The sequence below is a fragment of the Medicago sativa genome, chromosome 3, assembly GCF_051527215.1.
Source record: "Medicago sativa cultivar Bolivia chromosome 3, Bolivia_mono, whole genome shotgun sequence".
Taxonomy (NCBI): domain Eukaryota; kingdom Viridiplantae; phylum Streptophyta; class Magnoliopsida; order Fabales; family Fabaceae; genus Medicago; species Medicago sativa.
The window spans coordinates 99,282,677-99,310,098 of NC_140751.1; the positions used below are offsets into that span (position 1 = coordinate 99,282,677).

The following is a 27,422-nucleotide window of genomic DNA, read 5'->3' on the forward strand; positions in this document are numbered from 1 at the left end:
ATACCAACCAACCTCACATTTTGTTTTCCTCTCATTCTGTCTGCATATTTTCAAAGCTTGTGTTTGGTTTATTATTACTTGGCTTAGGACTTAAGAGATACTATAATATTACTAATACTAATTAACCGTGTTAATTAGCTTAGACATGGCAACTGAGGATTTTGTGAATGGTGTTGGTGGTGGTGTTAAGGACCTTTATGGTGAGGATAGTGCTACAGAGGATCAACTTATCACACCATGGAATTTCTCTGTTGCTAGGTACGTACATATCTCATCCTAATTACGTCACATTACATTGCATCTGAAAAAATATGCAACAACTTACGAACTAATTATGGTAACTAGCTAGCATCAACATTTTTTTAAATGTATAGTTTCTTTGTACAATGTGCAATTTGGATCTATGCCCTGTTTGTTTGTTTTGACGATCTTGTTTTCGATCTATCTGACTTCATTATTATTATTATTTGAACAATTCATCTGTTTCATGGCATTTGCAGATTTAATGTGTTTGTTAATGAAGTATAAGTTTAATGACAAAAGAGGGCCGAATCCCGATAATGATGTCGAATATTATCTGGTCTGATTTTGAAATCTGAACCAAATTATGTATAATTTAATGAAAGCATTAATTTTGGCTAATGGTCTGAGAAGAAAATTCATGATTTTCGTGCATCATTATGGCTTGCTTCTTTCTTAAGTCGTTAATTATTATTTCATGGAGTTTGTGTGTTAATAACTAATAATGACTGTGTTACAGTGGATGCACTTTGCTGAGAGATCCACGCTACAACAAAGGACTTGCCTTCACTGAGAAAGAAAGAGATGCTCATTATGTTCGTGGCCTTTTGCCTCCTGCTGTCTTCACTCAAGAGCTTCAGGTTATTTGAATTTGATTATACTACTTCGATCATTCCATAATGTAACATAATAATAACATTTCATGTATTAAATTATTTATTTACATTCTTGGCCAACTTCGTTGTTGTTATGTGTTTTCAGGAAAAGAGGTTGATGCACAATCTTCGCCAGTATGATGTTCCTCTTCACAAGTACATAGCATTGATGGATCTTCAGGCATGTACTTAATCTGCTTCTTCTGTCTCATATTAACTGTTGTTTCATTTAAGTTTCCTTTTCTCACTGTCTTTGACATTTTTTATTTACAGGAGAGGAATGAAAGGCTGTTTTACAAGCTTATGATCGATAATGTCGAAGAATTGCTACCTGTTGTTTACACTCCAACAGTTGGAGAAGCCTGTCAAAAATATGGAAGCATTTATAGGCGTCCTCAGGGTCTGTATATAAGTTTGAAGGAAAAGTATGTATTTTTTTCTTGCAGCCCTATTTTGTTTGTTAGCTTAGCATTTTAGATGAAAAATTCTAAGTACTTGAATTTTTTCAGAGGCAAAATCCTTGAGGTGCTTAAAAACTGGCCAGAAAAGACTATTCAAGTTATTGTTGTGACTGATGGTGAGCGAATATTGGGACTAGGCGATCTTGGTTGCCAGGTAATTAAATCATCATACCATGGTTTAAAACTACAGAGATGCAGTTACGCTGCAAACCTTTATATCCAAGAAAACACGGCAAAATCCAGTTAAACCTTTATATTAACTTGATTATCTTCAATAATTTTGTTAGGGCATGGGAATTCCTGTTGGGAAACTTTCTCTCTATACTGCATTAGGAGGTGTTCGCCCTTCTTCAGTAAGAACTAAGAACTACTAAATGCTTGTTTTTTCCTTTTTCCCTATGCCTTCGCCTTCCACATATTTGATCAATTAATAAATGGTTTACTATTTGGATCTTTGATTTCAGTGTTTGCCTATAACCATTGATGTTGGCACAAACAATGAGAAGTTGCTGAATGATGAATTCTACATTGGCCTTAGACAGAAGCGTGCAACTGGGAAGGTATGATCATCCTTCACACTCACTGACATGCAAATTAATTCACAATTCCTTTTTTTGCACCATGATGTTTGTTTATTGTGGTTATTTCTAACATAGTGTTTGTTTATTGTGGTTTAGGAATATGCGGAGCTTCTAGAAGAGTTTATGCATGCAGTTAAGCAGAACTATGGGGAGAAAGTTCTTGTACAGGTTATATATCTGATTCAACATCTTCAGTGTCTTTGGTTTGATTGAATCAGCTGTTTTCCTGATTTTATAATTCCTTTTTTCAGTTTGAAGATTTTGCCAATCATAATGCTTTCGATCTTCTGGATAAATACAGCTCATCTCATCTTGTTTTCAATGATGATATACAGGTAAGGTAGCATACTTGAAAGATTTTGACTTATGTAAACAGTTTCTTATTATAACCCATGTTATTGACTCTTATTTTCTTTGGTTTAATTCAGGGTACAGCATCTGTGGTATTAGCAGGATTGCTTGCTTCCCTTAAATTAGTTGGAGGAACTTTAGCTGACCACACATTCTTATTCTTAGGAGCTGGAGAGGTAAGTTCCTAAGGAAGACTAATTTAGTTATTTTTATGAAGTCCTCACTTTTTGCATTTATGCTTTAGAAACTGCGAAACACAGACACATACACCACCGGACACCATACTGATACTAACACATCCACACTAGTAATAATTTGATAAAATAGAATAATTGAATGTAACTACATATCTTGGACACTGGATACACATTCAATGTGAAGTGTTGATCTTACATAGTTTAGAACTCTCTCTCGAAGTAAATTTCTTACTACTATCTTTTGGCTATTGAAGGCTGGAACTGGTATAGCAGAGCTGATAGCTCTTGAGATTTCAAAACAGGTATAATTTGATATTTGTAATTTTTTCTTTCTAAATTTGTTGTTTATCTCAAGTACTTAAATTAAATACTATCTTTTTGGCTAGACAAAAGCTCCGGTTGAAGAGACTCGCAAAAAGATCTGGCTTGTGGACTCCAAGGTAAAAATGCTTGAACTGTCTAGTATTACAATTCTAGATGGAAGTCGTGGATACGAGATAAATGTAGAAAATAATATAGCTAATGAAAATGTTGATTATACAGTGAGACTTATATAGCTAATGAGAACAACTAACTTCTAAGTAGTGTAATTAATTTGCAACTAACTATTATATCTGTAATTCCGATCAAAGATGAAGGGCACAATTTTCTTTTTTCCATAATCTCATAAGATATTTGCTCTATTGCAGGGTCTTATTGTTAGCTCTCGTTTGCAATCCCTTCAACACTTCAAAAAGCCTTGGGCCCATGAGCATGAACCTGTGAAGGAGCTTCTAAATGCTGTCAAGGTGAGTAAAGTGTCTCAATTTTTTTGATTGAATTCAAAAATATATTTGTTACTCTTAATTCTTATAACAAAACACCATATTTCACAATTGATTCCATCAGGCAATCAAGCCAACCGTTTTGATTGGATCATCTGGAGTAGGAAAGACATTTACCAAGGAGGTTGTTGAAGCCATGGCATCCTTGAATGAGGTACATTCATACTTTCTCTAATAATTTTTACAACACTATAAGAAGATTATATCTCTAATGTTTGTGACATTTCTTGGCATGTAATCTAGAAACCACTCATTCTTGCACTTTCCAACCCAACTTCACAATCTGAGTGCACAGCAGAAGAAGCTTATACATGGAGCAAGGTAAAAAAAAAATTATTTTTTATTTGCTTAGCTTAAGAATCATCATTATTTTATTTGACAGTATTGCTATTTTGTCTCTTCTATTTGCAGGGTAAAGCAATTTTCGCTAGTGGAAGCCCATTTGACCCCGTTGAATATGAAGGAAATTTTTTTGTTCCTGGACAGGTTTTAATTCAATACGTAACAAAGCATTTTCTCTTTCAACATACATACATACATTACCAAAATTAGTGACTGACTTTAATATTTTGTTTTGCTGCAATGCAATTTAGGCCAACAATGCTTACATTTTTCCCGGATTTGGTTTGGGTTTGATCATCTCTGGTGCAATCCGCGTGCGTGATGAGATGCTCTTGGCAGCCTGTAAGTACATGCAATTGAGAGATTATATCATTAGAGCATGATGTCGAATTAGAGTTTAATTTTGTTACAGTATCAAGGATTTTAAAAGTCATTATGATTAAAGTCAAACATTTTTAATGATATTACGATGATAATTGATCAATAGTGTAAAAAATCTTTACATTGACAATATATAAATGAGATATATTGATGTTGCAGTTGTGTGTTGTTAAGACATGGTTCTGACTTGAATGCTAACCATTTTATTTTATTTAAAACAGCTGAAGCTTTGGCTGCACAAGTATCGCAGGAGAACTATGATAAGGGACTGATATACCCTCCATTCACAAATATCAGAAAGATATCAGCCAACATTGCTGCTAGTGTTGCAGCTAAGACATACGAACTTGGTGAGTTTCCATGTTAAATGTGTTCAATTCAAACATAACTGTCTTGTTTTTTGTTGTCCTTAATTTTGTCTTCTCTGTTTGGTGTACAGGTCTGGCTTCTCATTTACCTCGACCAAAGGATCTTGTAAAATACGCAGAAAGTTGCATGTACAGCCCAGGCTATCGAAGCTACCGTTGAGAATTTGATCAAATCATATATTTATGTGGACTACATTCTCAATCTGCAGTGTTTTAGGAAGCGAACTGATTTGATTTATTTTATTGCTTACTAGAAGTGTGGTATATAAGGCATTGCCATTTGAACTTTAAATTCTTCAACCTGTTCCACAGTCGACTTTTAGAATTACCAATTTCAAAATATTGGCTTGTAGGAATTATCAATAATATTCACATTCCATTTTCGATTTATGTTGAACATGCTTTTAACATTAGCGTGAGCTATAGTTGTCTGGGGCCGTATGCATTTGTTCATAACACATTTTATTTGTTCTTATTTTTCATCCAATCAGATAAAAAAAATTACTGTTTTTTACTTCATTTTTTTTTTTTGTACAACTTTTTTTACCTCATTTTAATTAAACCAAGCATCACAATTCTATCTATTCTCTCTATTCTTTTTTACCTCATTTTAATTAAACCAAGCATCACAATTCTATCTATTCTCTCTATTCTTTACTCTAATTTTTTTATTCTCTGTTGACTCTCAAACAAAGACAAATATCCCATTCATTCGCTGCTGAAGGGAGAAATCCAATGAAAAATGACAAGGAAATCAAATAAGAAATTCTAACGGTTCACACAAACAAACTAGTTCTCTGTTTATCTTAAAGGTTGCAAAGTAAATTTGACAGATTCATATATACAGTTATTTCAGTTAATTCACCAACCTATTTTAGTTTGCACAACAATTTTTTATTTAAAAAAAATAAAAATTCCTAAAAAAACTCATTAACTTGTTAAACTATTAACATAATATAACCATGCACGTTGCTATATGAGCATTGCACTATAGATTACGTACATAACAGCACCATATAGTGCTTTATGAACACAGGTTTCCACACTAAGCTAGATTAACGCATTCATATGAACCTCATAACTACAAGGCCACTATTAATTACATCAGTAAAACTAAAGGTTTCTGCGTATTTCTTCTGCAACTTGACAGCTCCGAATACCCCAAAATGAATCAGGCCTCAGTTTTTTGTTGGTGGTTGTAAAAAGCCATCCCATTTGGGTTCTACATGTAGCACATTTAGCGATTGTCCATGCATATCTGCCAAAAGTAGCATTTTGACAAATAAGCTTATCAGATTGCACATTAAACAACTCAAGAAAATACCCACTCCCAAATTATGTAACATTCTGAGCTAATTCTCACAAAGCTTCATGGAATGCAATAGTTTCATCCTTGATACATAGTAAACAGCTTGTTACTTCCATAAAATCACAGGACATAAAAATGGACTAAAACTCACCCAGGAAACCAGCTGTATTCTGTAACTGCGTGCCCAACGAGAGATAAGCCATTGGCCTTGTAAAGAGTCATTATCTCGTGGACATAACCACCAGGATTCACATAGGCACCAAGAGGACCCTCATTTGACATCACCAACATATCACTTCGTTTTGCAATTATAGTCTACAACGTATACAAAGTCGTGTAAATTTTGAATATAAGCAATATGATGTGCAAAATTGTGGGGGCTTTGGTGAGAAAATGATTACCTGGCATATTCTACATCGGACAAGATCAATGCCATCTAGTAATTCAATTTCCCTGCGCAACCTATATGTGATGCCATCGATATCCAAAAGCTCCTGCCTTGTAGATTCAGAAACAGGTATTTTACTGGCGATATGAAATGATAAAACATCAGGCTTCTTGACGAGACTATCCATACTAGGTACCCCAACTATTTGCTTCCACATATCTACAGATTATCAACATAACAATTAGTTTTTATACTAATAATAACATTCATTTCACAATAACAAGCCGATATTTAGAGATAAATATAATATTTAAATTATTTATAAAAAACGGAGGATTGTACCAGAAAACAAGAACGTATGAGGAATTGTATTATCTGAAATTTCATTAAGATTAACAATATTTAATAAATAGTAAATGAACAGTGACATAGATTATATAGTATACTCCACATAACCATTTCTGAAATACAAGTAATAATTGCGCATGAATTTTCCATTTAGATTTTTGTTTGAATTTTAAAATCAATAATAAAAGACAAACACCCAAAAGAAAAGCACAACGTCACCAGCCCATAACAGTGATGTCATAACAAAGAAGGGGGGAAAGGCATAAAAAATATATCTAATAGAGTCAGAAGAACAAAAGTGAAACTACCTGCTGCCCTTTGTGCAAGCCAATAGGAGTCGTACATGCGATAAACCCAGTGGGGCCAGAATGCTTTTGAAATCTTATACGATTGTATATTCTTATAGCATCTATTAAGCTCTTCTTTGGATGACTGCTTTCCAGAAGTGGAACATTTTTCAATGCTCAAATCCAAATTGGATCTTATTTCCTGATCTGACTTATGCATGAAGTTAACACCGCTGCTGTTCGCTGATACATCCGCCATACCCGACGCAGAACCGGAACCAGTGGCTGATAGATAGGTTTTCCTTTCCGTTGGTGAAAGCTCACTCTCAAAATCCTCATCTGGATTTGCATCTGAATCGTTTTGTCCATTTTTTAAGCCATGTATCTTAACATGTCTGCAAGGCATATTACTTGATGATGCTGATTTGCCAAAAACGCCCCTTGGAGTTCTCAATGGTAGATCTTCCTCAATAATTTGGATCTCTCCATAAGGCTAAGAAGAACGGCCACAACCAAACAAAGAAAAGGAAGTCGTCAATCTTTAGCTGCACGGCTAAAGCACGAGTGGATAATAATAAAAAGGGAGAAAATGTAGTAATATTGTTCTAACCACTCCGTCAACGTCGTTCCAAGACCGCCTTAGATGAAATCGTTGTTGTCCACGGGTAACCACATTCAGTGAACCATCCTCTAGGCGCCCATACTGTCGAATCTGTAGATATGATATTAGAGAGTAAAATAAGCTAAAAGATATATCGACGCTGATACCTAACTAGAAAAGGACTAAGAATACTGTAACTTGAAAATACAGGGAACCGGTTTATTCATTGCTGTATTGCAAAAGCAGGCATCGTATTAACTAATAGAATGTTATGTTCATAAGAAATTAATTTAACTCTGTTGGTCCCAAGTCCACATCAACAACAATCAAACTTTATCCCACTAGACGCGGTTGACTGCATAGATATAATGGCTTCATAATTCCTAATCATGTATCAAGTTCAAAAACATAACATTATCTCTAAATATGTCTTAATGGTTTGGCCGGTGAATTTTCTCAGTCTCCATTTGCCTCTAACTATTGGACCACTCATTTTTTATTTAAAAATTATACGTGGACTCAACATTTATTAATGCAAATTATTGAGTGTGATAGATGCTATAAGTTGTCCCAATGAGATAGAATACCACAGCAGTTGTCCCAGTGCTTGCCGCTTGCATCGTAAAACTTTCGGTATCCCTGTGAACCCGAACCTGAAATGAAAATGCACATCCATGACACCATGATGGTTTTTTATGAAAAAAACTAAAACAAAATCTCAGTCAACTGCTGTGGTGTAAGGAGTTAAGTTAACCTACCACACCAATGGTGTAAGGAACGTCAACTTGACTCAAAGCTCTCTCAATAGCAGCCACAAAACGGGGAACAGTAACCCTAAGGGGAAGAGTAGCCCCGGGAAAGAGTACAACTCCTGAATATTGCAAGGAATAGTCAAAGTAAGTCATGTAATAAGATAAAAAATTATTAAAAAGGCATGATAAGGATGAGAAGATAAGTCAATCCTCCAAAATACGCAATAATATCGACAGAAGAAAATGCCTATGATTCAAATGATGGATGAAGTCTAAGAGTGTAAGTATGATGAACCCTGAAAGTACAATATCTAATTGTCTACACAGTTTCCTTCCTATCAGAGCGTATGCATGAGTATCTAGATATCATTTTGTGTGTATTGTCTAAACAAAACAGAACAACAACAAGAAGAACAACCAGTGTGGAAGCAAGATAGAAGAAAGTGAAAAATAGTGTTTAGTACCTTGGAGAGAAAAGAGTGGAAGGCTGAATGTAGCACCAGCATCCAAGAAAGCAGTTCTATGGCGCGTGTCTTCAACGTCTGCATTGATTTGATTGAGCTTAGTGAAAACTGAAAACTGAAAACCAAACAACACAATCGCAAAACAATGAATCCATAAAATTATTAATTGCGTACCACCAAGATATGTATGCAAAGAGGCGATACTTGTATTGAAAGTGAATTCATCGGATGAGGCAATGGCAATGCCATTGTTACTGCATAATAAAATTGTTTATTGTTATTTGTTAGTTGCAGAATATTTGAATAGTTCAGAATAGGAAGGTGAGTGAAGGAAAGAATTACGTACGTTTGATCTTGGTTAGTGGGAGAAGTAGATGGAGAGTGAAGAAAGGGGTGATCAAATTCTTCTTCTTCTTCTTCTTCTCCTTCGACTTCGTAGAGGAACTGATCGATCTGAAATCCCTCTATTTCGGGGGCACCCTCAAGTCCCTCCTCAATCTCATCCTCAGTATCATCCATTTTTTCTGCGATATTCGACGATGTTCAGTTTCAGCCTTGTGAGAATGAAGTCGATACGTAGGATTTGAGTGTGATGATGATGATGATGATGATTCTAGCTAGTGTCAGGTTTTGGACTCGGCGGCCCAAAATCCCCAATGCACAGTAAGGGCACTATGGTCATGATTCAATTAGTTTTTTTTTTTTTTTGACCAAATCAAAATTAACTATCATTAATCAACCATATTGTTCAATACAAGAAGGATAAGAATCAAAAATACGGTGACTAGCTCAAGAACAGACCGCCCTAGCTAAAGTATGAGCAACCATGTTCGCTTGTCTCCTAACAAACTTCACCTCGAAGTTGGAATGTAAAGATAACTGATAAATAATACTTGAAACAATAGCACAGAATTCTGAAACACCATGGTCCGGAGACGATAAAGTCTGCACTAAAGAAGCGGAGTCGGACTTGAAAACAACCCGGTCCCATCTGTTCACATCAGCAAAGTGAATGGCATCGAGTAAAGCGACTGCCTCCACCTCCAAAACTGTCATATTTGCCCGCTGCTATTTCGTTTGAGCCCGGATAAATTGTCCACGGGAATCTCTAACACAACACGCAAAAGATGTAAACTGGTTACGATCATGGAACGCGGCATCCACATTACACTTCAGCCACGTCTCGAGCGGTTTCTCCCAAACTAAACTATTACCTTGCACTAGATTCTGTCTGTGTTGCACAACCGGTGGTGAGGGATGTTTATGAACCTCTTGCCATTGTTGTCATGCATCTAGTGTCGTCCTTCTGATGCTTGTTGAAATATGATGAACATCATTCCAAATAACATTATTACGTGCAGCCCAAATTTGCCAAAGAAGTAAAGCCACCCGACCAGCAATATCTCGGCTTTCTGAACGACAAATATCAAAAACAAAATATGCTAAACTACTCATAGTTCCAACTCGCGATTGCAGCACAGTCGAAAGCCCTGCCCAATACCAACTCTCACGCGCCACCGTACAACCCACAAAAGCATGCCAATCATCCTCAACAGCCGTATCACACCAGGGACATATCACCTCGCATTGTACATGTCGTTATTGTAATCGGAGACGCGTCGGAACACACCCCCTGCAAATCCTCCATGACAAATTACGTGCTTTATGAGGGGAATTCACATTCCAAATTTCATGCCACTCTCCTTCAACATGGAACTGATTGCTGTGTAACAACTCCATCATTGCCAGCTTATAACCAGTCTTAACAGTATACCTCCCATTACATTCCATCATCCACGTTATTATATCATTATGAACCTCCGCAAACAAAGGTGTGTTGAGAATAGCTTGCACCATATCATCTGAAAACAAAGATTCAATCTTATCAATGTCCCAAACTCGTTCCTCATCGGCTATCAAATCAGACACACACAAACTATGGACACCTTGACTTTGTGGGGATTGAATCCAACTACCGTGGACACCTCGAACCCACGGATCATTCATCACGCTGACATGTTGTCCATGTCCAATTTTCCACCTACTACCATATAAAAGTAACTGACGCGAATTCCAAATACTCCGCCAAGCAAAGCTCGGGTTATTACCGAGTTTAGCACCCAAAAAAGACGATTGGGGAAAGTACCTCGATTTAAAAACTCTAGCAACCAGAGATTTTGATTTAGATAGAAAACTCCATCCTTGCTTAGCTACCATAGCGAGATTAAAAGCTTTGAAATTTCGAAACCCCATTCCCCCAAACTCTTTGGGGAAGCCACGTGTTCCCAAGCCATCCATTTAATCCCTCGATTGTTACTTCTTCCTCCCCACCAAAAAGCATTGATCATCTTCTCAATATCATCTATAACTGAATTAGGCAGAAGGTAAATACTCATTATGTATGAGGGAATAGATTGTAACACAGATTTGATCATAACTTCCTTTCCTGCCTTCGATAATGCTCGTCCTCTCCATGCATTTATTCGTCTCCAGATACGATCCTTGATAAAAGAAAAAACAGACCTCTTATCTCTACCAATCATCGAAGGTAATCCCAAATACTTTCCGGTACCTATCACACGTCGAACGCCAATAATGCGTGACAAATCCTCCTGCACCGCCCCACTCATATTGCGACTGGAAAAAACCTCAGACTTAGATAAATTAATTTCTTGGCCAGATGATGTTTCATAAGTTTTAAGAATACTGAGTAATTGATGTGCTTCCACCACATTGGCCCTACAAAACAATAAACAATCATCTGCAAACAACAAATGTGACACTACTGGTGCGCCGCGACACACCTGTACCCCATGAATATCACCTCAATTGACTACCTTATGTATAAGGGTCGAGAGGCCCTCAACCACCAAAATGAATAAATATGGTGATAACGGGTCACCTTGGCGCAACCCTCGGCCGGGTACATGGGGCCTGTCAAAGTTCATAAGCACCGAATAAGTAACAGAACTAACACACATCATCATCCACTGGATCCATTTCTCACTGAACCCCATTCGCATAAGCACACCACGAAGAAACCCCCAATCCACTCTATCATAAGCCTTGCTAATATCAATCTTGAGAGCCAGTTCCCCTTTCCAACCCTTTGTCTTCCTCTTCATTGAGTGAATTATCTCGGTAGCTAGTAACGCATTGTCCAATATGGAGTGGCCCTCTGACAAATGTTGACTGCTCCTTTGACAATTAGCTTAATCTAACACAAATTTATGAAAATATTTTATTCCAATTTTAACTTTATTTTTTATTAGTTTAGTTAATATATTCCGTCGGTGAACAATTATTTTACCTTATATACTAATTAAAACGACAAATATTGGATTTGAGAGTCACGAGTTTGAGCTCCGCGCTGAGGCATTTAAAGAGATGTAATTGTAGACTAATCATCATCACTTCATTCTAAATTTTCACTTCATTCTAAATTTTTGTAAACAAATAAAATAAAAGTATATGCATAAATGTTTGAGTATAATGGAGGTACACTATCAGAGTAAAATCGTTTTATATTGTTGTCCAACAAGAACCTATCATCGTGCTATGTAAGCATGTATTAACTGCTTTGCAAAAATAATTGTCAATTTCTCAAGTCTCACACTAATAGTGTATTTTAGTGTATTCTCTTTTTTTTTTTCTTCTTCTTTCTTTCTAAATGTTTATCATGATAGACACTTATACAATAAATTGCAAATTAAAATATTCATCCAAACAAGACTTATATGGTCTAAGGACGCCTCCAAAACAAGGTATCCTTATATGGTCATGGGTTCATTGAACCACATAAAAATCATGTATTTGACCGTTCTGGTATTACCTCAAACGTGCCAACCCACCCACCCACCCACCCCCCCCCCCCCCCCCCCCATACAGGTTTTTACACAATCTATGAATGTTTCAAATGATATAATTTAAACCAATATTAGGCATGATTTTGTGTTATAAAATCCGAAAGCACCTGGACTGTGGACGGTGACTTGGTCAGAAGGGTTGGTCAGTTTCATGCATGTCTCGTGCGTTTTTCAGCTAGTTTGACCGGTTGTTCACATGTTCAAATTTCCATTAATCTTCGTTACAGTCGATGTTTGTCTTTTGTCTACAAATACAACCACTTGTTCTTTCTAGTTTTTATTTCAACTCGCATTCTCTCCTTCTCATTCTTATGTTTCTTCTGGGGGCGATTATTATGCATTGTTTCATTGTTGGTCATTTATGTAATCCCGAAAATGGTTTTGCAGTATTTAAGGGGTTAACACGATTAGGGGTGTTCGCGGTTCGGTATGGATCGGTTTTGAGGTAAAAAATCAACCGATCCAAAAAAAAATCACGCGCGGTTCGGTTCGGTTTGGATGATTATGTTAAAAAAATCCGAACCGATCCAAATATATGCGGTTTAATTTGGATCGGTTTTTGGATATCAAAAGTGCAACATGTAATTTTTTTTATTAATATTAATATTACTCATACATCGTAAAATAATAGGTTTGATACAAAATATGACATAAATTTATTAAAAAAAGTTAACATTATACAATGAAAATGATTGATTATATTTGAAATAGAAGAAATAGTAATAATATAGATTAAATTAATGCAATATATAAGATTAAACACCAATAATAAATATATTAATGCATTATATAATACTAATAAAATAATAAATAAGTATAAAAATTTACTTTTGCGGTTCGGTTTGGTTCGGTTCGGTTTTGAAAAAGCAATCCGAAATCCGATCCGATCATAGCGGTTTTTCCAAAACAACATCCAAACACATCCAAAAATATTCGGTTTTTTGCGATTTTCGGTTTTTTTGGATCGGTTTGGATTTGAACACCCCTAAACACGATTGTTCAATTTAATTACCATCATCTTCACCATCCTGTGTTTCCGTCTTCTTTGGAGGGCGCGCGAGAAGAATAACAAACCTTCTCCCACCATGCAGGGATCATGGTTTCTGTTTCCATTCTCATATGTCTTTTAATCGTTAAATAAATTTGTAGTAGGTATATGTAATAATGATATTTTTGGATTTCTTTGATGTATATACATGCATTTATCTAATGATGATGTTAATGTAAATGTATTATTAAACTGTGGTCAATTAATAAATTTTGTTGAATTAGTAAATTTTGTTGTCGATTTTTAATTATGTCAATCTAAACTATTTCACTTTATTTAATAAATTATGTTGAATTTATAAATTGAATCAAATATGAAGAAACTAGATAAAATAGAGTTTAGATGTTATAATTTGAAATTCGTTAAATATAATAATTCAGATTATACAATTTAAATAAGGAAAACAAGGAAAACGAAGACACACGAGAAAGAAGATGAAGGGTGAAAAAAGAAATTATATTAAATTATATGTAATAAACCTTTGTTATAATTGGGCTAAAAACAATTTAATCTATTTATTTTTCACTATATGTATATATCCTAACTAGGGGTGGGAATAGGCCAGGCCAGGCTAGACTTTGATAGGCCTGAGCCTGGCCTACGAAAAAATTTACAAGCCTAAGTCTGACCTATGACCTATCATAGGCCGTTTTTTTTGGCCTAGCCTGACCTATTTAAAAGCCTGGACTGACCTGAAAGCCTACTTCCATGCCTACTTTACATTAGGGCCATCAAATAGTCATTTGACCTACTAAATATGCTAAACAGGCCTTAAAGCCTACTTAAAAGTCTATTTCACTACAAGTAAATTTTAACTAGATTAAAGCCTACTTAAAAACGTATGACAACAAAGCCTATTAAGGGACTAATAGATAGAAAAAAAATGTGTTTATATTTTTAATGTATGCAATTATTTTAATATAAAAAAACATTTTTTTTATTAAATATGTATTAATAGGCTGACCTATTAGGCTTAACAGGCTTTTCTGGAAGCTTAAGCCTGACCTTTTTAACTAAACAGGCTTTCTAAGAAGCCTAAGCCTAGGCCTATCTACTAAACAGGTCAGGCCAGGCCGTAGGCCGGCCTGACCTATTCCCGACCCTAATCCTAACATATGTATACTACTTCATCCGTTTCAAAATGAGTGTCACTTTAGCAAAAAAAATTGTTTCAAAATGAATGTCACTCTACATTTCCAATACAACTTTAATTTTTTTCTTCCAACTTTACCCTCAATAAATACTCCAACTTTTGTCTCTCACACAATTTTCAATGCAACTTTAAGTTTGTCTTGTTCTTATAAAGTAAGGTTATTTTAGTAAAATTGTTATGACATTTGACTACTTTATTCTATTCCTTAATTCGTGTGCAATTGGTTAAAGGGATGACATTCATTTTAAAACGGAGTGAGTAAATTTTTGTGGCTACGACAAAACCCTAGCCGTTTTTATCGGTCACTTTTGCACTTCTCTTGTTTCACTCTGTATCGTTAGCAACCGGTATATCCAAAGGGAGCACAAAAACAATAAAAGGTTTACACCACGAGTCGACGATAGACGGGGAAGAGTAAGATGGGTGTTTGTCATTACGCGGTTCCGTCATGCTTCGTCCCATCGCTGTACTCACTCGCTCACTTTTTATCTTTATTTCTTATCTCTTATTCTGATTTTCATTACAAGTTAGTTATAATAACAACAAACAGGTCGTGTGCAGCTTCAACTCTCTTTCGCTCTCGCTTCAGACCCACCATTCGATGCTGCACCACTCTATCCGATACCTCTCCACAGACTCCCACTCCTTCCCCGACCTCTGTAAAGTAATTCACAGCATTCGCTGATTCACATTTCAATTTCATCACCTCATCGTTTGTTTATTCAACTTACTAATGCATTCTTTTTCTGCAGGAAACGAGTTGTCTCCGGAGTTCAACCTACCGGTTCAATTCACCTTGGAAACTACTTCGGTGCCATCAAGAATTGGGTTGCCCTTCAGGTTATGCTTGTTTTATTTCATATTTCTCAATTCTCATAAATCACTTGTCAAATAATACTCTGTTTATTGTTAGCTGCTCAAAATTGTTGATAATGAATGATTTTTAGTTTATAAATTGTTATAGCTTATTTCCATAAGCTCTCCACTACAACTTATGAAAACAACTTATAGTTTATATCAAAATAATCTTACTTTACTTTTATCTCTTGCTATTGAAATACCTTATACATTAATAATTACTTATATGATAAGTGTTTATGCTATAAGCGCTTAGTTATTAAGCTGTTTATGGCCTTCTTTCCATTATCAGTGTAGTCGGATATTGCGACTCACACAAACAAGTACGGTTTGCTTATATTATATATTGGAGTTAATTCAGTTGAGTCTGTTCCAGCTCAAATCATCTTTATTCACAAAGTTGCATGACTATTTAAGAATTGACATTGATTTTATTTTGCAGCATGTGTACGATACACTTTACTTCATTGTGGATCTGCATGCGGTATGTCCATTAAATTCCTGATGATGCTTTTCTCGATATTTTTTTGTTGTTTACAGGCCTGAACTCATATAACTAGATCTTTTGGTATGCATTAGAATGTGGAAAGTTAATGGATCTTCTTCAATTTCATAATTTTCCTTCTAATTGTGCTGCTTATGAGCTTTACCGAGTTTACTATTTGGCAAGTGTGAACTTGATATTGGACCGTTCACTATTTATGGGATTAATGTAGTCGGGCTTCGTAACTAGGTCAAATGATTCGAGGTTTCTTGTCAATGAGGCTGAGCAGGCCAATCGAATTCACACATTTGTTTATTACCGAGGATATTGATCCAGAATAGTTTAAGCCACATTTTTGTCAATTTCAATGTACACTTTTGCTTCAAGTTTAAATTTCAACAAGATTTCTCGCAAATGAATTTTGTTTATAATATAAATAGTAGCTCTACTTGGTATCAAACATGGTAACTGAAAATCAAAGGACACAAACTATAGATTTTTTTAAGGGTCATACATCCGGTTACAGCTTAAAACACAATCTGGTTAATTGCATTAGTTTCTGGAGAGGAATTTGAGGACGAATTTTTGCTCTTCACTTTACTTGCTGATTAAAGCCAACTTTCCTGTTTTTTAGTCATTGAATGATAATGTCCCATTTCTCACCACTTCAGATTTTCTTGCACAGATTACATTACCTCATGACTCACAACAATTATCTAAGGATACAAAGTCAACCGCAGCCATTTACCTGGCATGTGGGGTGGATCCTTCAAAGGTTCTTTACACTTTTGCTCAGTTTTTTTAAAGAAATAATATTTATAGTGGAAATGTCAGAACCATTGTCCATTGCGGATAAATGATATTTATTTCTGCAAACAGGCTTCAGTTTTTGTCCAGTCTCATGTCCGTGCACATGTAGAATTGATGTGGCTGCTAAGTTCTGTAACACCAATCGGCTGGCTAAACAGAATGATACAGTTTAAAGAGAAATCTCGCAAGGGGGTGCGTTTATAGCTGTATGCATTTATAATTTCCATTTTTAATTAATTTATCTTTTTATCTATTTTGTATCTAGTCTGCTTTGCCTAAATTTTGTTTTTGTTCTTTCTTTCTTCCTAGAAACAATAAATTTCCTTCTTGACAGTGACCTTCTAAAAGTAAGATGGTTTTAATTAAAATATATACTTAAGACTGACTTTACTTATCTATTTTGATTATTTAGTTATATACATTTTTTAGGAATAGGATTTAAATAAGATATTTACTTCAGACTGACTTTATTTTTTTATGTTGTAAGTTCTGTGATGGTTGTGGATGCGTATTGTGTATCAATACTTACTCCTGCACATAATTTTATGAACAATCATAAAATAAAATAATTATGACACACGCATATATTCAAGTAGGGAATTAAAGCAGTTATTCATAATTCATAATCTTCTATACTATATACAAAGAAAACTGCCCTTTTCAGCACTTTTGGGTTGGATTTTTCATTCCAAAAACACTCTCAATTTTCAATACAAATAACACATGTAACAAATAGATAAGAATAAATTTAAATATTAAAACAAATGTAACAAACACGATATGAATATATATTTTTTTTTGTTTTTTTTCCTTTATCATTTAAAAAGTGTAACAAACTAGATGAATATATTTATACTTACTTTTTCATCATTCCAATTATACCTTTAAACAACTTTTTCTATAATAAAATTGTCGTTGGTGTCATTAAAAAAAGAATTTAGATTATACTATTTTTTTTTGTTATATTATTGGTGTCATTAAAATAAGATAATCATGATTAGTTTGGTTTGTTATAACTTGAAAGCAACAAACATTTATATTTTTAGTCTTAATCAAAATTTCATAAAAAAATACCGTTCATAATTTTCAAACTTTAACATAATAAAAAGAGCGGAAAGACGGGCACGTGAGTGTGCGTCTTTTCGCTAGTTTAATATAAAGAAGATTTCATTTTGAATGGAAAGAACTTGTGTGCATGCCACATTCTTTTTGAGCTTTGTCTATGCTTCAGCTCTCAATACTGCTACTTATTGACCTTTTCATTATTATGAAGCACGGACACTCCTTAGGTTAGGCGTGTCCCGATGTCAGACACGCGTCAGTGTTCGACACCGACACGACACATATGATTCCATTGAATTATGTGATTTTATCAAATTATTGTCGGTATTGGTGTGTTAATGTCCGTGAGTGTCTGTGTCGTGTCTGATTTCCGTGTCCGTATCCGTATCCACACTTCATAGCTATTGCTCTTCAGCTAAAGTAAGGCAAAAACTTATGTTTAGATATTTAGGCCTTGATGGCTGGTGAAGACTTTTATAAATTATTAGTCCGGGCCTTTTTTTTTTCTTATCTTGTCATATTGGCTTGTATTATTTATTCATCGAAATAACTTATTCTTTTGGAATTGGATTTTAGGGAGATGATGAAGTTGGGGTTGCTCTTTTGACTTATCCTGTTCTGATGGCTTCTGATATACTTCTATATCAGGTGGGTTTTGACACTATACCTCATGGAAATTCATAATTAACAGTTTATGTTCTATCTCATATTCCCCCTGATTTATTATGTAATAGACTAATAGTGAAAGTTGAAAAATCCAGGAAATATGCTAATGTTACTTAATTTGATTGTAACCTTTTTGAAACCTCTGTAAATGCATTCTTATATTATATTTACCTTGAGTTAGTATAATTCTTACAAAAATGCAGCTTGCGTCTGCAGTCTGATTTTGTCCCTGTTGGTGAAGATCAAAAGCAACATTTGGAGTTGACCCGTGACTTAGCTGAGCGGGTTAATAATTTATACGGAGGAAGAAAGTGGAAGAAATTAGGCGGGTGAGGATTTATATTGGACATAATAGCCATTCACTATTCAGCTTCATTTTTAGATTTATGTTAGGCTTAACCATTCTTTATTTTGTCCATTTATGACAGGCGAGGAGGTACTATATTTAAGGCAAGTTATATTTCATCCCACCAGAATGAGCTGATTAATTAAAAAGCATCTGAAATGTGTTTTTTCTAACAGAGTTTTATGGGATATAGGTTCCAGAGCCCCTTATACCTCCAACTGGAGCACGGATTATGTCCCTAACCGATGGCCTGTCGAAGGTTTTTTAAATATTTCCTCTTTCCCCGCTTATGTGCACGCGCGCTCACACACACACACACACACTTCTGTATATTAACTCTTCAAAATTAAGCTGCAATGTCATTTTTTTATCAGCTGTAATAAAGATATTCAGAATATGCTGCCTCGTCCCTAAACATTAGTCACATTTCAAATTACTAGACGCATTTAATATTTTATTTCAAATATATCTCCAATTAGTACTAGTAAGTGTCTTGAGAGATGAGAAGTCATAGTTCAGCACATGTATATACAAAAGATATTTCAGGAATATCCATACATAAAATAGATACATTAAATAAACTACCTACTCCCTCTGTTCTCTATTAAGCAAATTTAACTAACTTCACACGTATTAAGGAAATCAGTTAAAGTCAATTAATATTTTTGATTTAATAAAAAACATAGACATTTTCAAAAATAACCTTTCATGAATAAATATAAAAAAAAAAAAAAACTGCATCTGGTGTGCACCTCCTTTTATTGTTCTTGCCTTTACATGTTCACTCCTCAAAAACAGAAATCTCCCACTATTCTTTTTCTTTCTACTTAATTATTCTTTGCCAATTTTTCATTGAAAATTTTGATTTGTCCGTGCTAGAAGTCTTTTATATTGAACTTGAAATGATCTTTTTATCTCTCTTTTTATTCCATTGCTGCCTACTCTAGAGCTATTCGGTGCTGTAGCATGGGGAATTGTTACAACTAAAGGTGGTATTGGAAAATCAAACTCTAATTTAATGAAGGGTATTATGGGAATAATAACATAAAAAATTGTGAAGGTATTTAAAATTGTGTATATTAGAGAGAAAAAAAGTTGATGTCTTTTTTGCTTATAATAGGGAACGGAGGGCTCTTTAATATATGTGAAAATGACAAAAGGAGCTTACAATAAGGGACACACGTAGTATCATATGATAGTAACATTGCATGCTATGGATGGCATTTGCCTGGGAATTGAACTGAAGAACATTATTGTTTTTATTTGAACTTATAAATTTATTCTGACAGTGTTGCGGGTTCAATTTTATAGATGTCAAAGTCTGCACCTTCTGATCAATCCAGAATCAATATTCTTGATCCTAAAGATGTAAGTAATTATATTCACTAGAAACAATTTGCTTATGTTGTTTATTTATTTTTGTAGCTCTTGTTGCATGGTGTATAAGTTTTTTTTTTTCCTGAACTGTTTGCATTTGATCTATGTTAGAATTTTTTGTTGCTTGTAATGGTTAATGTTAGAGACATCAATTGTGATTTTTACTGCATATGGCATATCTGAGCAAGTGTGGTATCTGATCATAATCTTTGTTTTGCAGTCCGTACTCTGTAGCATTCAACTGTGAAAAAGTATTGAATTTACATTAGTATAATTTTGTAAACTTACAACTTTGATTTTTATTTCGAAATGAATGTGTGAATTTGGTTGAAAGTCGATGGATGGTTTGTCAGTTCCTATTAAGAATCCTCATCTTGGTTGTATGACATTGAATGCTGGGAAGTACAGAGTGAACCAGAAAGTAAGCTTAGTATTGCAGAGATAAGAATTTTACGATGCAAGAGTTGCCACACAAGAAAGTAAAGAATTACGAATGAAATAATTAGACAGTCAGTCGAGGTAAATTTGCTGGTATAAAGATGGGAGAGTTCGTCGCATGTATGAGAAGACCAAGAAGGAGGGTAGACTAGATGGAGGATACCTTCATAGTTAAAGGTAGAAGTAAACTAAGGAAAACTATAAGTCAACCATTAAAAGGAATTTGGATTTAAATCGTCTACCTTATGCTCAAGTTTACTAAGATTTAAGTTATCATTTGAAAGAGAAAACATTGCAATCAATTTTTATGAATTGCAGGCAAACCAAAATGTTATTGGGCCAGAAGTTGTCCTTTGCCTGAAACAACCAACTTAAGTGGGAACGAAGTCACAATTTTCTGTTATTGGTGCCGTGGCTGAGTCTGGACTATGGTTGGACAATGGGACTACCAAAACAACCAACTTAAGTGGGAAGGTCGTATGTGGCTGGTGCCAACTACTCAACCATGATTTTGGTTTGATGAAGGGACTATGATAGACTGTTGTAGTGTGCTAAGATCAATGGCCAGAGAGTCTGCATTAGACTAAATCGACAAGGTAGAAAGCGCAGTGGGATAAGAGTGACATGGCAAAAAATACTCACAAACAACTTTGAACTGGTAGCATCGTTTGGTTTGCAACGAGTCAGAAACAAACTACAACTTGTACAAAACCAAACTAGAAAGAATTGCGCATTAGATTGGACCTAAACAATGCGTACAGATCAGAAAGTTGAGCAGAAACAGACCCAAAAAACAGAGCGGATGGAGAAGAGCTAAAAACCTGATGGCCACAACACACAAAAAAAACCAGAATTGACAACAAAGAACCTTAGACCCAAAGCTGCGCAAGCAATGAACAAACCTCCAAAATTTTGATTCCATTCTCAGTTACTTATTGGGTTACATTAATTTTATTATTGGACACTTGGGTTAAAATTTACTTGTGGTCAGGCATTCCATGGCTGATTCCCTGGATTTTTGCATGTGGTGGTTTACATATTATATAAAGATTATGTGGATTTAAACTAAATGATGATTCTGTTACCCATATTGAATGAAGCATTCTTTTGCAAGTTGCATATTGATATATGGCTAAGTTTGCTATTTGCCCTGTAGATGTTAATTTTCCTTTCTCTTGCTCAGAGTTTATTTATTCTGTTTTTTAGCTTATAGCAAACAAGATCAAACGTTGCAAAACTGATTCATTTCCAAGGTTAGTATTGTTATTATCCCTTTTTAATCATATTTTATAATTATATAATGCTCACGGTTCTTGGAGGCTTCATGCCTTTGTCTTTAAATGCTCACCTTTTCTCTTCATTTACTTGTTGTCTATAAATATTTTAAAATTTGGTGGTTTTGAAGTACTTTAAATATCCACTGTGGTGAATCTAACAGCTTGGAAATCGACAATCCTGAAAGGCCTGAATGTAATAATCTTCTCTCTATATACCAGCTCGCTTCTGGAAAAACAAAAGAGGTCAGCAATGAATTATATTTCCTTTTCATTTAAAGTTGTTTAAGTCACCAACATCTTAGTGGTTTTGGAATCTTCCTTGTTCAACCAAGCGTGTTTGATGCTTTCAATGTCAAGATTTTACTCTATGGTTTTACTTTTGTGCCTGCAAAGTGTGTGCTTTTGGTATTTTGAGGTAAAAAAATAAGATTACCTACCTAAAAGGACATGAAGTTAATAAATTACACATGCCCTGTTATTTTTCCTTTCCATTTAAATTTAAATATATGTGAACTGCGCTGATAACTTCATGTATACTGGTAGTAATTTGTAGATGTTACAAAAGAATGCAAGTGACGTGTGGGATGTTATGAGAATCACCTCATGTTAATTTTGGTGTAATTGTAAGATTTTATCCACTAAATGTCGTAATGGCCATTAGGAAGGTTGATTGGGGATTGCTCATTGTAAGATTTTATACACTTAATGTCATAAAGCCCATTGAACCCATCTGGTCTCTTTCTTCCCTGGAAATTGATCCGGCTGGTCCGATCAACTTGTCAGGAGTTCAGAGATATGGGAATGAAAGAAAGATAGAAACGATCATAAGAATATGTGTTATTGAAAGAAAAGAACTATCCCTAAGCATTTCCTTCCACGACAAGTCCAAGGGATCTTTCCTTCACTTACAAACTATCAAATATACAATATACATATACGCGTACTCTTATTTATCCTATTACCCTTCTAACTTATTAACTAATTCTAACTACTTTTTTTTTTTGGTGCAACTAATCCTTCCTACTTTACACCCCTTTATTATCGTAACAGATATGTGGTTCAAGAAAATGTTGTCTGTTTTTTAATCCATGATCATGAATTAGTCTTTCTTGCAATTCCAATTAATTTTTTTTTAACTTCCTCAATATATTACTGCCAATGTTGAGGAGAATTACCGAGCATTAATTTTTGAAGTAGTTCTTTCTACTATGGCCAGTCAAAAGGCCTGAGATGGGATATTGAACATACACAGAAAGTTCCTGTTCATCAGTCTTTATTGTTATATTTCCTCAAAGCATTTTCCAATCATGTGGTGATTCTTGGCTTTAAAACATTTACCGAGATATTTTATTTGATAACCATTTTTGTGTGCAGGAAGTTGCGCATGAATGCCAAAACATGAACTGGGGGACATTCAAACCTCTTTTAACAGATGCCTTGATTGACCATTTGCAACCCATTCAGGTTCCAAATATTAAATATTAAACTTGCACATATTTACAAGTTTATTTGGATAACTTTAGTGTTTAATGACCCTTTCTGAAGGGAAAGTTTTAGACTGATGTGTGGAATATTTTACTTTTATATGAGTAAGTAGTGTTTAATTGCTTTCATAAAGTTCAATTTTGAAAATATTAGTTTATTTTTGGAATTGTTTCCATGAGAATAAGTTTTGCCTGGATAGTTTTATGTAGGCTTAATTGCACTTATGGCCCTTTTTTTTCAATTGTGCGATTTTGGCCCCTCTAGTTTCAGTTGAGCAATTTTGGCCGCCTACATTTACCCCCTTTCTGATTTTTTAGTCCCTCATTCAGCTTTTGACGTTAAATTAGCTGATGTGTCATTTTAATGCAACATGTTCCGTCGTGTTGGTTGGAGTGGATTTTTAAAAAAATATTATAAAAAGGAAGTATCTACAAAACAACAAAAAATGAAAAATGTTGACAAGAAGGTGAAGGCGCATACATAACAAGAATTTAGGAATTTGTAATCCTTAACTGCCTTAACATCAATGTGTGTGCCATTATAACCTTCAACTTGAACATCACTTTGCATTCATCTTGTCGGTCACAACATGAAACATGAGCTTCCACAATTCCTTTGCATTCTTTGTTGCCGAGTTAACACAACAAATGAAACCACTTGTCTGACAACGACACATAGCGGTAAAGATTAGGATCTTCAACTTCATAAGGAGTAGGCTTCCCCTCATCTATATACTTCATCGAGCTATCCGCTCTTTCCATCAGCCTCATTGATAGACAATGCAAGCTCTTAGGAATGGACTTGGTGGCAATCAAATTTAAGAAAGCACCCTGCTTCATTGCCTTTGTATTGTTCAACTTCTGAATCTTGAGCTAGTTATTGAAGGACTCCTTTCTAATGTTGAACGTGTTTCATTTTTTGTAAAAAATAAGTCATGTGAGGGTATTTAATATTAATACTTTTTTTTCATAATATATGTTAAAATATTCAGCAAATAGGAAAAGAAAGAAACCCCACCGACTCTCACTAACACTGTGTCCTGTCCGTCTTACAAAATTCAAACCGATTCACACAACACAAGCAATTGATTCTTAGAAGAAAGAAACCTTTGAGTGACATGGAACCGCTGCAGAGAACTCGCATCACTACAAGATTCAATCTGCGAATTCCGCATCCAAAGGCCTGCAGAGCAACAATGATGGCAATCCGTTAAACGACAGCTGAACTCATGTCGCCTAGACATCAATGATAGGAAGAGAGAATTTGATTATCTAACAATGTCGGTGTATGAAAAGAGAAAGGCTTGGAGAAAAGGCCAATGATATTGAAGATCAAGTGAAGGATCTTGAGTCCATCAAGAATAATTATCAATTACATGTGAGCATGCTTGAGATTAAAGAACAACGGTACAAACTGCTCAAGACAAAAGAGAAAGCGTTTGAAGAAAGAGAGAAGCAGTTTGTAGAACAAGGTGCGTGAATGACAAGTGAAGTACCTTGATTTGAAAGAGGGACAGTTTGTAGAGCGAGAGCAAGAGAGCCTGAATCAAGATTTGAAATCCAACGGAAGGAACTTAGAGAAAGAGAGAAGATGTTTCATTCAAAATGAGGACTTTGTTGAAAAGTTGAATGTGCTTGATTCATTGGAGGAGCAACTTGAAGAAAGAGAGAAGGTCCTTGTTTCAAAGGAGAAGTTCAAACTGCAAGTAATGCATCTTAGCGAAACAAAATCAGTTTGAAGACCAGGAGCTCTTCAATCTTGTGAAACAATATTTAAAGAGCAGCAGATACTTGACTACGTATGAACTCATGTTGTTTCACAATAGTGAAAAGCTCCTGATCTTCAAACTGATTTTGTTTCGTCTCAAGATGCATTACTTGTAGTTTAAACTCCTTTTCCTTTGAAACAAGCACCTTCTCTTTCTTCAAGTTGCGCCTCCGTTGAAACAAACACCTTCAACTTTTAATCAAAGTTTTCATTTGAATGAAACACCTTCTCTCTTTCTTCAAGTTTCTTCTGTTGGATTTTAAATCTTGATTCAAGCTCTTGCTCCCGCTCTACAAACTGCTCCTCTTTCGACTTAAGGTACTTCACTTGTCCTTCATGCACCTTGTTCTACAAACTGCTTCTCTCTTTCTTCAAACGTTTTCTCTTTCATCTTGAGCAGTTTGTACCTTAGTTCTTTTATCTCAAGCACGTTCACACGTGCTTGATAATTATTCTTGATGGACTTGATATCCGTCGTTTGATTTTCAATATCCTTGTCCTTTTCGTCTTACAACGATAGTGAGAGTCGGTGAGATTTCTTTCTTCTCCTATTGGCTGGATATTTAAAAAAATATTATGAAAAAGAAGTATTAATGATGAAACATGTTCAACATTAGAAAGGAGTCCTTTAATATAACCAGCTCAAGACTCAAAAGTTGAAGGATACAATTTTTGCTGTGAATGAACTGTTAACAAAGGCAAAGAAGCAGGGTGCTTTCTCGAGTTTGATTGCCACCAAGTCCATTTCAAAGCGCTTGCATTGTCTCTCAATAGGCTGATGGAAGAGCGGATTGTTCATCCGGAGAAGTATCTAGATGAGGGGAAACCTACTCCTGCTGAAGTTGAAGATCCTAATCTTTACCACGATGTGTTGTTGTCAAACAAGTTGCTGCATCTGTTGTGTTAACTCGGCTACAAAGAATGCGAAGGAACCGTGGAAGCACATGTTTTATGTTGTGACCGACAAGATGAATCTTGGAGCAATGCAAATTGATGTTCAACTTGAAGGATAATAGTGGCGCGCACATTGCAGCTAACGATTACAAATTTATGAATTCTTTTTACATATGCGCCTTCACCAGCTTGGTAAAATGTTGCACATTATTGGTTGTTTTGTAAATAATTCTTTTTTATAATAATCAATAATGGGGTAAGAGTGTGTGTGTGTGTGGATGGGTGGGGGGGCAAAATCGCTCAACTAAGTCTAAAACTTGGGGAGAAATCCTAAATTGCAATAAGGCTTTTATATTACTTAAAAAAAGTGTTATTATGCAGTTATTTTATTATAAAAATATTGGTATTAATTTAAATTAGCATTTCTAATAATCTTTTGTACCTAGAGTTGGTAATGCATTCTATTCATGTTTCCGAGAATTAGTCTTTGTTAGCGGATATAGTTTTTTTCATTTCCTTCTACCCCTATGTAGTCTCTTCAACTGGTTAGCAGACATAGTTTTTTTTGTTTCACTTGTATAACTATTTGCCCCTCACATATTTTCTGTGAGCTTAGGGTTTTGCATTATCACTCCATGTTTTTTTTTCCTTCTCTTTAACAGGTTCGCTATGAGGAACTCATGTCAGATTCAGGTTATTTAGATAAAGTATTAGGAGAAGGTGCTAAAAATGCAGCAGATATAGCGGATGCTACTCTTCATAATGTTTACCAAGCAATGGGATTTTCGAGGAGACAATGATGGATGATGCTAAACATATAAGCTATAAGATTGGTGAGATGACCACTTAATTAAAGCTAACTTTTATATGATTCATCATCTGCCTCATTTTGGAGTAATCATGGGCATGTATAGTTGACTGCTGGAAGTGGAAATATTATTTGACGCAAAGCCTAAAGGTTGTGTATTCCTGATGCAATAAGCTCGATTTTTTTTTTTTTTTTTTTGGTTCACTCGATGACTATCGTTGTTGCATTCTTTTAGTTTTACTTTACTTGTTTTCGGTCTCCTCCATTATTTATTTGTACTGTAATATTGAAACCAAATTGATAAAGATTTCACCACTGTATTTGATGGATACACGGCCTAGTCATCTTAAGTTGGGATTTTCTGCATTTTTTAAAAGATATGCAGAACTCTGTTTATGAGAGAAAGACAGAGGACTGCATTGATGCTAATGGTAGCCTTTTTTTATCCGATATTTTATCAAACTCAAAGATTTGCACGGTAAAGGAGGGGAGGAATCGAATAAATTTATTTATATTGTTAAGTGGATTCGAGA

At 35.0% G+C, this 27,422-nt stretch overlaps 4 protein-coding genes across 5 annotated transcripts; 2 read left to right on the plus strand and 2 right to left on the minus strand.

The window, feature by feature from the left end:
* LOC146942771 (NADP-dependent malic enzyme) lies at positions 1–4,791 on the plus strand. The gene is made up of 19 exons (XM_085756843.1): positions 1–258; positions 761–881; positions 1,003–1,077; positions 1,170–1,321; positions 1,406–1,511; positions 1,645–1,710; positions 1,822–1,917; positions 2,035–2,106; positions 2,190–2,273; positions 2,367–2,465; positions 2,741–2,788; positions 2,873–2,926; positions 3,176–3,274; positions 3,375–3,464; positions 3,554–3,631; positions 3,722–3,796; positions 3,904–3,994; positions 4,255–4,383; positions 4,473–4,791. The coding sequence occupies exons 1-19, from the start codon at positions 146–148 to the stop codon at positions 4,559–4,561; spliced, it is 1,737 nt and encodes a 578-aa protein (XP_085612969.1). The 5' UTR covers positions 1–145; the 3' UTR covers positions 4,562–4,791.
* Positions 4,792–5,176: 385 nt separating this feature from the next.
* On the minus strand, positions 5,177–9,124 carry LOC146942772 (uncharacterized). Of its 2 annotated transcripts, none has more exons than XM_085756845.1 (10): positions 8,897–9,124; positions 8,728–8,804; positions 8,551–8,628; positions 8,093–8,205; positions 7,922–7,987; positions 7,344–7,445; positions 6,755–7,226; positions 6,112–6,317; positions 5,862–6,025; positions 5,177–5,659 (listed from the first exon to the last, which is right to left on the minus strand). In XM_085756845.1, exons 1-10 carry the CDS (start codon positions 9,067–9,069, stop codon positions 5,515–5,517), a joined length of 1,596 nt encoding a protein of 531 aa, XP_085612971.1. In that variant the 5' UTR covers positions 9,070–9,124; the 3' UTR covers positions 5,177–5,514. The 2 variants fall into 2 exon arrangements, with proteins under 2 accessions (XP_085612971.1, XP_085612970.1); XM_085756844.1 differs by having other exon boundaries at positions 8,725–8,804.
* A 710-nt stretch (positions 9,125–9,834) lies between these two features.
* LOC146942773 (uncharacterized) lies at positions 9,835–11,675 on the minus strand. Its single transcript, XM_085750058.1, has 4 exons — positions 11,446–11,675; positions 10,765–11,289; positions 10,209–10,591; positions 9,835–9,962 (listed from the first exon to the last, which is right to left on the minus strand). Exons 1-4 carry the CDS (start codon positions 11,673–11,675, stop codon positions 9,835–9,837), a joined length of 1,266 nt encoding a protein of 421 aa, XP_085606184.1.
* Positions 11,676–14,924: 3,249 nt separating this feature from the next.
* Positions 14,925–27,220, plus strand: OVA4 (Nucleotidylyl transferase superfamily protein). The gene is made up of 15 exons (XM_085756853.1): positions 14,925–15,083; positions 15,168–15,281; positions 15,370–15,457; positions 15,918–15,959; positions 16,645–16,734; positions 16,839–16,961; positions 18,408–18,479; positions 18,714–18,826; positions 18,926–18,947; positions 19,037–19,102; positions 20,155–20,211; positions 21,865–21,911; positions 22,097–22,178; positions 23,310–23,399; positions 26,744–27,220. The coding sequence occupies exons 1-15, from the start codon at positions 15,037–15,039 to the stop codon at positions 26,879–26,881; spliced, it is 1,191 nt and encodes a 396-aa protein (XP_085612979.1). The 5' UTR covers positions 14,925–15,036; the 3' UTR covers positions 26,882–27,220.
* The last annotated feature ends 202 nt before the right edge of the window (positions 27,221–27,422 follow it).

Bases quoted from the DNA above. Each gene is read 5' to 3' on its own strand.
- OVA4 (XM_085756853.1), top strand. From the start codon at position 15,037: ATGGGTGTTTGTCATTACGCGGTTCCGTCATGCTTCGTCCCATCGCT. The intron at 15,458-15,917 runs GTTATGCTTGTT...TTTATTTTGCAG, and splicing joins AGAATTGGGTTGCCCTTCAG to CATGTGTACGATACACTTTA. The intron at 18,948-19,036 runs GCAAGTTATATT...TATGGGATATAG, and splicing joins GAGGAGGTACTATATTTAAG to GTTCCAGAGCCCCTTATACC.
- LOC146942773 (XM_085750058.1), bottom strand. From the start codon at position 11,675: ATGAAGAGGAAGACAAAGGGTTGGAAAGGGGAACTGGCTCTCAAGATT. The intron at 11,290-11,445 runs GTTATCACCATA...ATTGTTTTGTAG, and splicing joins GGGTTGCGCCAAGGTGACCC to GGCCAATGTGGTGGAAGCAC. The intron at 10,592-10,764 runs GTAGCTAAGCAA...ATATGGTAGTAG, and splicing joins AAGCTTTTAATCTCGCTATG to GTGGAAAATTGGACATGGAC.
- LOC146942771 (XM_085756843.1), top strand. From the start codon at position 146: ATGGCAACTGAGGATTTTGTGAATGGTGTTGGTGGTGGTGTTAAGGAC. The intron at 1,918-2,034 runs GTATGATCATCC...ATTGTGGTTTAG, and splicing joins AGAAGCGTGCAACTGGGAAG to GAATATGCGGAGCTTCTAGA. The intron at 3,995-4,254 runs GTAAGTACATGC...TATTTAAAACAG, and splicing joins TGAGATGCTCTTGGCAGCCT to CTGAAGCTTTGGCTGCACAA.
- LOC146942772 (XM_085756844.1), bottom strand. From the start codon at position 9,069: ATGGATGATACTGAGGATGAGATTGAGGAGGGACTTGAGGGTGCCCCC. The intron at 7,227-7,343 runs GTTAGAACAATA...CGTTCTTCTTAG, and splicing joins GGAACGACGTTGACGGAGTG to CCTTATGGAGAGATCCAAAT. The intron at 6,026-6,111 runs GTAATCATTTTC...TATACGTTGTAG, and splicing joins TCCGATGTAGAATATGCCAG to ACTATAATTGCAAAACGAAG.